We start from the raw sequence: 12926 nt of genomic DNA, 5'->3' as shown, positions 1-12926 counted from the left end.
CCAACTTGGCAAATCTGTTTGGGTGCACAAACCCAGGGCCAGCCTTCCTTTTCTGCGAGCCCTTACCACTCCCTCTCATTACAGTAACCCATCTTCCTACCTGATAATCCTGATTAGCCCACCCGCCCTCCACATCAATCCCATTAACTACCTGCTCAGAGAGCAGAAGACCCCTTTCAAGATTGTCAGTTCTGGCCAGTGTTGCAACTTGCTCCTCCAGATCTTTAACGTGAGTTTCCAAAAGAGCAACCCGCTCACATCTGTCGCAGCAGTATCCATCCTGGAGCTTTTGCTCCATTGTTGAATACATGCGGCACACTGTGCCCTGCACAAAACCTTTAACCCTGCTAGCACACATTATCCCAGTTACAATATTAACAGGAAATATCAGTTGTCACTTACAGGTTAGTAGACTCCTGTTATAATCTCCTGTTTTCCACTGCAGTTTTTTAACTACAGTTGTCAAAAGTTCAGCAAGCAAAATACAGGCGAGCTTCAGAGTGAGCTCTACAGCAAGTTATATAGGACCTGTATCACCTGTGACCGATTAACCCCTCCCCTTAATTAGCAGACTAAAGGAAGACAAGGAAAGGAAGAAAAAAAATGCTATTTAAAAAGTGACAGAAAAAGTGATTTAAAAAGTAAAAGCTTTTATCAAGACCCAAAGAAGAAAATAAAACAACTATAAGCACCAACAATCACCAGCAGTCAAAAGTAAAACTTTTTCAAATTTCCCACTCTTTTTAGCTATCAGCCAGCAAAAAAATGCCAGACTCTTTTCTTCCACTTCTCCCCAGCTCCATTCATGGGCCGATTATCATCGGTCTTAGGGCCAGTTCATACTATGGAGACGTAGTCTAGATACATTCGGGATGCATTTCTGCATGTTTTTATGCATTTTTGCATGTGCACGGTTTTTATGCATTTTTGGTGTATTCCGGTGAGTTTTTGATGAGTTTTTGACTTGTTCCGATGTATTTTTTATGCATTCCAGTTCATTTTGCCCTTTTTTTTCTTCAGTTTAGATGGGGACATGTGTGTTTCGGTGCTTTCTTGGTGCATTTTGGTGCGCTTGCGCTCCAGTGCGTTTTGTCGCTTTTCAGTGCAGTTCTGTGCGGAGGAGATGCAGCGTGTTTTGCTTTTTTTCTGCGGCTGGAACGCATTGGAACTGAAAGCACTGATGTGAACTATGACATTGACAACCATGTAGCCTACTTTCTCTGGGTTTTGGATGCAAAGGAGAAGCAACTGAAATGCATGTGGTGAGAACTGTCCCTCAGTCTGCTTCCTTTCTGTTCTTTTTTTTTCACAGCTCATCTCTACAACCTGCCCACCCATTGGCTTGTGTGGTGCCGGCATCATGTGTTTCCATGACAACGGTGACCTGCCTCATCCTGCCCGGTTCTGACGTCATGGGTTTCCATGATAACAGTGGCTGGTGCAGAAATGAGCATGTGTGAATAGTAAACTCGCATGGTGCATGTGCAGGTAACATGCGTCGCCATGACACTGTCGGTTACTGCACCAATAGAACCACTTTAGGTTTGTCCTCATTGCAGCTCACTTGACAATAGTAGTCACACCCCCACATCTCTAGGCAACAGCTTTTAATTTCTGTCAGGGACATATATACTGATTTATGCACATCTGATTATTGTTTTATGGTTTATTTATTTACGCAGTTTATAATATTTCTGTTTACATTGATTTGATTGCATTTTTGGAGGGAACATGACATCATGGGGAGGGGCCAGGCTCATTTTACATTACTCTGATTGGTGGATGGTTTTCTTAAATAGTTCTCCAGTTTCTGTCACAATTTCTCACATGCCTGATGAAGGGGTCTTGCAAGACTCTGTAACATTGCCATGCTATAACTGTGATTGTTCCTTAAAACATTTGGACCCATATTGGTGATCCTCGGTGTGCTGAAGACATTCTCCCTTGCTGATTCTGTTCTGTTCCAGCTGACGGTTGCTGCAGAAACCACTTATAGACAGAGCCTTTTTTAATGCAGGAATGTGTGCGTTTGGATTGTACACTTGCAGTATAGAACAAGGCCTCCACAGGCAGTACTAGTTAATAGTCCTTTGCTTGCCTTTCTAAACACACCTTTCATGGTTCAGGGTCTCTGACAACTCACTGCCATCATTCTGTTGGTCATGCATGAGTATGGTTTCTTTAGACAGAGTTAAAAACCCATAATAATATTGGCATACACAGGGATGATCCTCAAAATGATTTCAGAAGGGCCCATAACATTACTGTAAGTGCTGGTTCACATATATGTGGATTGGATGCAGTTTGGAATGCATCCAATCTGCATGACATGTGGAAAAAATGCTTCCTATGGTGCCTGTTCACATATGTCTGGTGTACTGGTGGTGCGGATTTAGTGGGGTTTGAGAAAGAGTCATGTATGATTTCTGAGCAGTGCCTTCAGGTTCAGGTACAGACTACAGGCTATTGACTTCTACGGGAACCGTTGCTTATCCGCATATGTGTGAACAGGATAAAATCCTGAACTAATCCTGTCCTGAACCTGATGTAAACCTGACATGAACCACTGAACAACTACTGTATCAATTAAATGTGAAACCTGAGCTTCAATCTGCACCGCACATGTGTGAATCAGCTCTAACACAACCTTAATGGAGCACCTAATTACAGCACCACTCAAAACAGGGTAAGGGAGTATAGACTAATAAATAAGTATGTAAGTAAATAAAACGTCTCTAAAAAAATACAGGCAAAATAGTCGTACCAAACTACGTTGTATAAATGTATTAATTTAATTTTCAAAAAGTGAAGGCTGTTATGAATACAATGTTTAACTGTACTAATGAAAAAAGCCAGTTATAAACTGGGGCTGTGGCCATTTTTTGTACTAATGAAACATACAACATCTGCATTAGGTTTTAGTATTAGAGTTTACTTACTATAACACTTGGGCTCAGGATCCCATCCAGTTTTTGTACAATATGTTTTTCCATAGTAATCTTTGATTGTAGATAGAAACCCAGAAGCACAGTAATAATAAAACCAGCTATTATAACCCGGAGTCATTGGGAAATTGTACCATGACAAATCGTCGATACGTGCATTTTTTGGAATAGGTCGAGAACATTTTTTGCCTGTGTAAAAGAAAAAGCTCACATTTAGTTTTTGAAGAACAATACAACAGTCCAAAATAATTATACTATTATGTAAACAATTATACAAGCTGTATTTAAAGAATATGTAAATCCAACATTTCATATTCCTGATATGTGCCTGCTGTATCATGTACTTGTATGAAAAAGTTTTTGTTCTCTTTGTATTGTTTACTTTGTGTGAAATCCCTGGTGTTCCTGCCAGTCCCTATGTTTTCCTATTAAATACTGACCACATTAGGCATGAGAGCACAGTGTGGTCATTTTTCTAATTAAGCTTAGAACTCAGTCTGCTCTTCTCCAATGATCAGGCTTATGCTGACATGGCACTCCTGCACAGCCATTCACTGGGAAGACCTGTGCTGCAGTTTCTCCTCCCCCAGTTCTCTTAACTCCTTATGCAGCTGATACCAGAGGGTATGTAATCACTTATAAAAAGGAGGAAAAAAGTTATTTATAATTTTATTTGTATGTATACAGTACATAAATATTTTGCTTTTCATTTCTATTTTAACCTGAATGGGTTGTTTTACAAGGTGAGGGTTCACATATACATTACTTTAACCTTTGCTGTCTATAGGTTTGCATTAATAGCCAAAACTGTTCCCCACTACAGCAAACTGTACTGTGGTCTAGAAGTCATTCTTTACATCAGTGTAGATGCTCAAGAATTGCTAGTTTCAAAGGCATGTCTTACACATGCTTATGGGACTGTGTAATTTTTAAAACTCCCATTTGCAGTATTTTTTCCTATATAAAACAAAGCAACAAGACAAAAAAGAGAAATACCGTATTTTTCGCTCCATAAGACGCACCTGACCATAAGACACACCTAGATTTTAAAGGAGGAAAACGAAAAAAAAAATTCTGAACCAATGGACTGCAGACATAGTACAGGAAATGACCAGAGACTGCAGACATAGTACAGGAGATGACCAGAGACTGCGGACATAGTACAGGAGATGACCAGAGACTGCGGACATAGTACAGGAGATGACCAGAGACTGCGGACATACTACAGGAGATGACCAGAGACTACAAACATAGTACAGGAGATGTCCAGAGACTGCGGACATACTACAGGAGATGACCAGAGACTACAGGCATAGTAGTCCCTGGTCATTTCCTGTAGTAACTGTGCAATCTCTGGTCATCTCCTGTACTAACAGGAGATGACCAGAGATTGCACAGTTACTACAGGAAATGCCCAGAGACTACGGACAAAGTACAGGAGATGACTGGAGATTGCGGACATAGTATAGGAGATGACCAGAGTGTAAGTGAATTCCCGTGAGACGGCTAGTGAATAGACGTGCGCATGTGCACAGAGATGCACGATCACGCACTGTGAAGATTGGCGCCAGATGGACTATTTAAGAAGTGCCTCTGCATGTGCTGAGTGTTGACTGGTCTTCAGCTCCCCCGTGTCCTGCTTGTTCCTGTGTGATTCCTTTGTTGCTGACCCAGCTTGTTCCTCACCTGACTCTGATTGCTCTCCTGATTGATACTGGTTCCTGACTTCGGCTCTGCTCCTGACCTTGGCTTTCCTTTTGATTCTGTACTGTGCTGCCCGACTGTTGATGACCCTGGCTATTCCTATGACACTGCTCCTGTCTCTTACCCTCACTACCTGCCTTGCTCTGGTGCAAGCCTGGCAATCTACAAGACCTGCTCTGCTTGTTACTACTGTGCCTGGATTAGAAGATCATTGGTCTTCCAAGGTCATCATCTGCAAGAGCTGCAAACAACTACTGGCGCTCTTGTTCCCCTGGGTCCTAGACTCTGTTCCAACTCCAGTGGGAGTCAGGGTTAGTGACACAAGTGAGGCCAACCTCATCACTTCAGTCTCCCATCAGGTACGTGACAGTATCAGTCAGCCAGTGATGGAGTCTGAAAGGGAGGTCTCTGCAATGGGGGACATCTGTCAATCAATCTCTGCCTTGTCGTACATGGTGCAGAGTTTGCAAAAAAACCTTGAGCACATGGAAAACCAATTACCAACCAAGTCAGATGTCTCAACAGCCATGGGTCACTCTGCAGTCTCAGACATAACTACCCAGACAGAGCTCAGCATGATTCATGGAACTTCTCCTCCACCGTAACCCTGGGTTACAATACCTGAGACCGCAGGAAGTTTCGAACCTTTTGTAACTCCTGTGAGCTATACTTTTCTCTGATACCAAGAACCTTTACATCACAAGACACCAGAGTGGGATTCATTATTTCACTCCTTCAGAATGAACCCCAATCTTGGGCACATCACCTACGTGAGCAACATAATCCGGCTCTGACTCTTTTTTTCTCTGCAATGTCACAACGTTACGCTGATCCCTTCCGTCGACAGACTGCAGAATCTATGCTTAGCAAGCTACAGCAAGGCCAAAGGCCTATAGAGGAATATGTCACTGAGTTGCGTATATGGAGTTCCGACACTCAATGGAATGAGTCTGCTCTCCACCATCAGTTTCACCTTGGTCTCTCTAACATCTTGAAAGATGAGATGGCCCGAGTTGGGGTACCAACCAGGCTAGAGGATCTGATAAACCTAGCCATTCAAATCGACCGACGGCTCCGGGAAAGGCAGGGCAAAAGAGCTAGCAAGGGTGTCTTGATCTGCTCTGAAATAGAGACTCCTGTCCCCTCACCCACTGCTGTCGCATCAGACTCTCCAGCAAAAGGGAGCTTCGTAATTCTCCTCATAGGAGCTTTTGGAGACCACCATTATCCTCTGCTGAACGTCTTCAACGACAAGACTCAAACCTCTGCCTCTACTGTGGTGATGAAGGTACTGACATGTCCAGTGAGACCTCCTAAGCCCTCTCCTAGCTGGTTCCATATGATGCACCCACAAGGAACGAGTCAAACGCACCTCCCCTTCCTTCTTCACTTGCAACTTGCTGGAAGAACTATTTCTGTTTTAGCGATTATAGACTCTGGTGCCTGTAGCTGTTTCATGGATTCTACCTGTGCTCATCAATACAATGTCCCTCTCTGTACCAAGAAACAAATATTTTCGGTCCATCTGGCTGATGGCTCTGGTATCAGTTCTGGCCCAGTGACGCAAGAGACTATGCCAATCTTCTGCCACTCATCCTCAGGACATCAGGAACTTCTACGTCTGGATGTCATAATCTCACCAATGTTTCTGGTCATCCTTGGCATGCCCTGGCTAAGGACGCACAACCCATCCATTAACTGGCTCTCCGGGGAAATCCTCTTTTCTTCCGAATACTGTCAGAACCATTGCATTCCGAAGGAACCATGCGCAGTGACTCCTCTTCTTAGCATCCATCCTTATTCGGAGATGATGAAACTTGTCCCTGCTGTCTACCATGATTACTTGGATGTATTCAACAAAAAGAGTGCCAATGCTCTTCCCCCTGCACCGGCCCTACGATTGTCCTATTGAACTCCTACCAGGTGCTGAGATCCCTTTTGGGCAAATCTACCCTCTTTCTGATTTGGAACTAGAGGTCCTCCGGAATTACATAGATGAAAGACTGGAAAAGGGTTCATATGGTCCTCTACATCACCAGCGGGAGCTGGCATCTTCTTTGTCGAAAAGAAAGATCATACTCTTAGACCATGTGTGGACTATCGTGATCTAAATAAGATAACAGTCAAGAACCATTATCCTCTTCCTCTGATTCCTGAATTGTTCCAAAGGCTACGAGGGGCATGTGTATTTTCAAAACTAGATCTGAGAGGTGCATACAATTTAGTCAGAATTCGGGAAGGAGATGAATGGAAGACGGCCTTTCGAACACGCTTTGGGCATTTCGAATACCTGGTTATGCCATTTGGCCTTTGTAATGCCCCAGCAACATTCCAACATTTCGTTAATGATATATTCAGGGACTATCTTGATTTATTTATCATTGTTTATTTGAATGACATCCTAGTCTTCTCAAGCTCAATAAAACCAGCCTGGGACCATGTGAAGAAGATACTGGGTAGGTTACGCCAACATCACCTCTATGCCAAAGCTGAAAAGTGCGAATTTGAGAAACAGACCATTCAGTTCCTTGGACTTGTGATTACTCCCGATGGCATTGCTATGGATCCTCAAAAAGTGACCTCTGTATTAGAGTGGCCTGTCCCAGGAGACAGGAAAGCAGTACAACGCTTTGTGGGATTTGCTAGTTTCTATAGGAAATTCATTAAGAACTTGTCTGGTATCATTGCACCAGTAACACAGTTAACCAGACAACATGTTGCTTTCAAATGGACTCCCGAGGCTCAAGCAGCTTTTGAACAACCAAAGCCCTTATTCAGCTCTGCTCCTATCCTGAAGCACCCAGATCCTGCTTTAGCTTATGTTCTCGAAGTAGATGCTTCTGAAAATCCTGTTGGAGCTATATTGTCTCAACGGCAGGGACACAAGTTCCTCCTTTACCCTGTTGCCTTCTTCTCTAGAAAGTTAAGCTCCCCTGAAAGGAACTATGACGTAGGAGACAGGGAGCTGTTAGCCATCAAGGCGGCCCTCGAGGGATGGCGCTACTTGTTGGAGGGAGCTTCACACCCTATCCTCATTTTTACGGATCATAAAAATCTGGAATACTTGAGAACTGCAAAACGCCTAAGGCCACGGCAGGCAAGATGGGCACTTTTCTTCTCCCGCTTTGTGTTTCACTTGACATACCATCCAGGATCAAAGAACGGCAAACCGATGTGCTCTCATGCATGTATCATGACCCAATAGTACCATGTGAGCCTGACACGATCCTGCCAGCTAAAAATGTTTTACTCCTGCAAGCAGACCTTGTATCACAAATAAAGGAAGCAGTTGATGAGCATCCACCCCCCTTGGAAATGCATCTTTGGCTAAGGGATGGCCTGTATCTGCATAAAGAACAGATTTATATACCGGAACAACTCAGGACTCTCATTCTTAAAAGATGCCATGACCATCCTTTAGCGGGTCACTTCGGGATCCACAAGACCTCAAATTTGGTCTCCCGATCCTTCTGGTGGCCAAACTTAATGAAAGATTGTAAAAATTACATTAGATCTTGCTCGGTATGCCTCCAAAACAAGTCTGATAGAGCCAAGACTTGGGGCCTATTGGAATCCCTTCCAGTACCTGAAAAACCATGGAGTATGATTTCTCTGGACTTTATTGTAGAGCTTCCCCCATCTGAAGGGTTCACCACCATCTTTGTTGGGGTTCATCGTCTGTCAAAGATGGCCCATTTCATCCCCCAGAGAGGGACTCCTTCTGCTGCTGAGACTGCTTCTGCTTTCATTAAAGAGATTGTGAGGTTACATGGTATTCCCAGCAATATCGTATCCGATCGGGGAGTGCAGTTCACCTCAAAGTTCTGGAAGGCTCTGTGTGAGGCACTAGAGATCGAACTTCGCTTTTCTTCTGCATATCATCCACAAACGAATGGGCAAACTGAGAGGACAAACCAGACCCTTGAACAGTATCTACAATGTTTCTCTTCTTATACACAGGATGACTGGATGTCTCTCCTTCCAATAGCAGAATTTGCATATAACAATTCCATCCACTCTGCTTCCAAACAGCCCCCTTTTTATGCCAACTATGGATACCATCCTTCCTCCCTGAAATGCCGGGGGAACCCTATGTCCCGGCGGTACAAAAAAGGCTGGATTTCCTCAATAGGGATGGTCATATGTTACGAGAAACTATTTTGGAGGCTCAGGCAAATAACAAGAGATTTTTTGACAGAAAAAGAAGGGGGAATCTGAATATGAAACCAGGAGATAAGGTCTGGCTATCCACAACAAACTTGAAATTGAGCTGCCCTTCAAAGATGCTTGGCCCAAGGTACCTGGGACCATTTACAATCAAAAGAAAGATTAATCCTGTAGCTTTTGAATTAGTGTTACCAAAAAATATGAAGATATTCAATGTCTCTTTATTAAAACCAACAGTTCCAAGTCTATTTCTGGATCAAGGTCCAGAATCTCCTGCTCCACTGCTTGTTGAAGGTAATGAGGAATATGAAGTAGAAGCCATCCTGGACTGTAGAAAGAGGGGTGGTCAGACCCAGTTCCTCATCAAATGGAAATGCTACGGTCCAGAGGATAATTCCTGGGAACCATCCGCTAATATCCATGCTCCACAGTTAGTGCAGGCTTACCTTCATCTTCATCCCGAAAAACAAGCTTTAGTAGGCATCCAGAGACTGCCCCTAGGGGGGGGGGGTGGCAATGTAAGGGAATTCCCATGAGACGGCTGGTGAATAGATGTGCGCAAGTGCACAGAGATGCACGATCACGCACACGCACTGTGAAGATTGGCACCAGACGGACTATTTAAGAAGTGCCTCTGCATGTGCTGAGTGCTGACTGATCTTCAGCTCCCCCGTGTCCTGCTTGTTCCTGTGTGATTCCTTTGTTGATGACCCAGCTTGTTCCTCACCTGACTCTGATTGCTCTCCTGATTGATACTGGTTCCTGACTTCGGCTCTGCTCCTGACCTTGGCTTTCCTTCTGATTCTGTACTGTGCTGCCTGACTGTTGATGACCCTGGCTATTCCTATGACACTGCTCCTGTCTCTTGCCCTCACTACCTGCCTTGCTCTGGTGCACGCCTGGCAATCTACAAGACCTGCTCTGCTTGTTACTACTGTGCCTGGATCAGAAGATCATCGGTCTTCCAAGGTCATCATCTGCAAGAGCTGCAAACAACTACTGGCGCTCTTGTTCCCCTGGGTCCTAGACTCCCTCTGTTCCAACTCCAGTGGGGGTCAGGGCTAGTGACACAAGTGAGGCCGACCATCCTCATTTCAGTCTCCCATCAGGTACGTGACACAGAGACTGCACACATAGTACAGGAGATGACCAGAGACTGCACACATAGTACAGGAGATGACCAGAGACTGCGGACACAGTACAGGGGATGACCAGAGACTGCGGACACAGTACAGGAGATGACCAGAGACTGCGGACACAGTACAGGAGATGACCAGAGACTGCGGACACAGTACAGGAGATGACCAGAGACTGCGGACACAGTACAGGAGATGACCAGAGACTGCGGACACAGTACAGGAGATGACCAGAGACTGCGGACACAGTACAGGAGATGACCAGAGACTGCGGACACAGTACAGGAGATGACCAGGGACTGCGGACACAATACAGGAGATGACCAGAGACTGCGGACACAGCACAAGAGATGAAAAGAGACTGCAGACATAGTACAGGAGATGACCAGAGACTGCAGACCTTTGGGGAGGGGTGCGGGTATCCGAATTTGACAGGTACACGCTCCCACGTCCACGGAGTTGTGCTCCCCCCCTGCCTCCCCGTAGTCTTGTGGGACACCTGACAGGTCCCACAAGACTATGGGACCATTCATGAAACGTAGCACTTCTCACACATGCGCAGTCGGCACCCGGCTGTGAAGCCGCAAGCTGTCACAGCCGGGTGTCCACACTGAAGATGCCGGCACGAGGAAGAGAAGACGACTGATGGAAGCAGGACATCGCTGGGCCAAGAAACAGGTAGGATGGAGGAGCGGGTTCTTCTTCACAGTAGAGCTGAGTGGCCAGCCCTGTATTCTAACACAACGGTGGTGGGAATGCCGGGCTGGCCGCTCCATATTCACTCCATGAGACAAATATACATTTTCCCCCATTTTTGGGGGGGAAAAAAGTGCGTCTTATGGAGCAAAAAATACGGTACCTACTTTTAATTATTTAATCTTGTACTTTAATTAATACATTTTTGTATTTGGGGAACAATGACTGTGTGCTTACAACAGTTATCTCTAGGGTCCAATTTACACTTCATGGCAATGCTGTCCACGATTCCAAATTGAGAAATTGCCAAAGAATGCATGATGACCTTTGGGTGCCATTTTCTCTCAATTTCACTCCAAAAGTGATGCAATTCTGCCATGGTTGTCGCACCAGAATTGCGCCATTCTGCACAAAAAAAATAGTGTGAAGTGTACTGCCAGAAAAGGAGAGGCAGCTTCTTTGCAGGCAAAAAATGTGCATAGGGCAGCCCGTTTAAGTGAATTGTGTGACTTGTGCTTTGAAAGCACATAGCAAGAATGCTTGTTCCCCCTACACAATATGTGGACAGGGCCTTAAAGTGTTGAAGAGTGATAATTTATTGCGGGTAACTTAAAATTTTCTATTTTTTTTTTCAATTTTGTTTCGCAATCCTAAAAGGCTGAGCTAATGGACAATTTCCTCCAAATTTAGGTGAACGTAAAATCATCAACTTCATGGCAAAATTACGTTTGCTGAAATTTTGGGGTCATCCCTGATTGTAAACCTGCCCTAATCCCTGCCTTCTGTGCTTGCGTAAAAGCATTACATAGTAAGGAAGTGATGTACAGTAAAATTATAGTAACATTGTAATAAATGTTCTGTAAGACTGGGGTCTGATTTGGTGTTTAACCACCGTCAGGGTTCACAGTAGATTAATTTGGTTCTATACTTACCTGCTCTGTGTTGTTTTGTACACAGTAGTCCCCAACGTCTTCTTTTTTGGGTCCCCACTGGCAGTCCTGGTTCCTTCCCCCTACTGAGTGCCCCCAGTGGCAAGCCATTTGCTATAGGGGCACTTGAGCAGGTTCGTGCCTGAGCCACACTCCTGTGAATGCACATTGTTCATTCACACACAGAGCGTGGCTTGGCCCCACACCCCACTCTCTCATTGGCTCACTGGCTGTGATTGACAGCAGTAGGAGCTAATGGCTCCCTCTTCTGTTTGAACCAATGAGGAGAGATAAACCTAGGAGAACTGTGGTTCTCATGCACATCGCTGGATCAAGATGGGACTCCATAATGGTAAATATTAAGGCCCCGTTCACATCTAGTGATTTGGGATTGTGAGCAGAATCACCACAATTCTGCCTGCAATTTCAAATCACACTGCGATGCTGGCAAAACACAACATGTGCGATTGCATGCCGATAATTTTCAAGGCCGTTGGTACTTGTATTTTTCATAAATACAAAACCAATATACCTCATGAGCAGGTAATTAAATTCCTAGACCTGGAAGTTTATAAAATATAGACAGGTCTGGGTACTAGATCCCACTTCAAAGAAACTGACCGTAATGGATACATTTGGGTCAGAAGTAGTCAAATTCTAGGGTGTGTGAGGGCCATCCCCAAGGGCCAGTTCATGAGAATTAGACCCAATTGTGATAGAGAGGATTATATAACACAAACAAACAAATTGGAAAAAAAAAACAAGTTAGAAAGAACTAGAAATCTGGTTAAAATATGGATAGGGATGCCCTTTTGGCACCCAAACCAAGAAAAGTAAACAATTTTGATCTAGCTTTTGTTGCCAGATACAATTTATAATATAAGGAAGTGGAAAAAAGTATCCAAAAACACTGGCCCATATTATTGAGGAACCAAATCTTGAAAAAGGTTCTCTCAAGGAAACCACAATTTATCTATATAGGGGCCCCTGTTCTAAGGGATATCATCTCCAGAAATGTGGTGGAGCCACCCAAGAGGTCCCCCACATTCCTGGACTTTACTGGCTTTTATAGATGCAAGAGATTTAAGGTGTGTAGAACCATAGCAGAAAAGAATAAAAAAAAAATGGAACAATTTACATCAGGGGTAACAGGTAAAAATTATGACATCAAGAAATTCATTACATGTGATTTCAGGTATAAAGCATATATGTTGACATGCCCTTATAAACTGCAATATATTGGAAGGACTACTAGGAACTTATCACTAACCTAAGAAATGGGTACAGGCAATACAATGTGTCCAATCATTTCAGATTGAAGCACAACTGTGACCCCACTTTACTAAAAT

At 44.1% G+C, this 12926-nt stretch overlaps 1 protein-coding gene across 1 annotated transcript in view; it reads right to left on the bottom strand.

The window, feature by feature from the left end:
- Positions 1 to 12926, bottom strand: part of CFH (complement factor H) — a 324533-nt gene that overhangs the window by 194083 nt on the left and 117524 nt on the right. The window contains exon 8 of the mRNA XM_089683641.1: positions 2940 to 3134. Within this exon, the coding sequence (XP_089539767.1) occupies positions 2940 to 3134 (195 nt within the window). The remainder of the gene's footprint in view (positions 1 to 2939; positions 3135 to 12926) is intronic.

This window comes from Staurois parvus, unplaced genomic scaffold, assembly GCF_062004578.1.
Source record: "Staurois parvus isolate SC_StPar_1 unplaced genomic scaffold, SC_StPar_1.0 ptg000318l, whole genome shotgun sequence".
NCBI lineage: Eukaryota > Metazoa > Chordata > Amphibia > Anura > Ranidae > Staurois > Staurois parvus.
The sequence above is the reverse complement of the archived record's forward strand: the minus strand, read 5'-3'. Positions and strand labels throughout refer to the sequence as shown.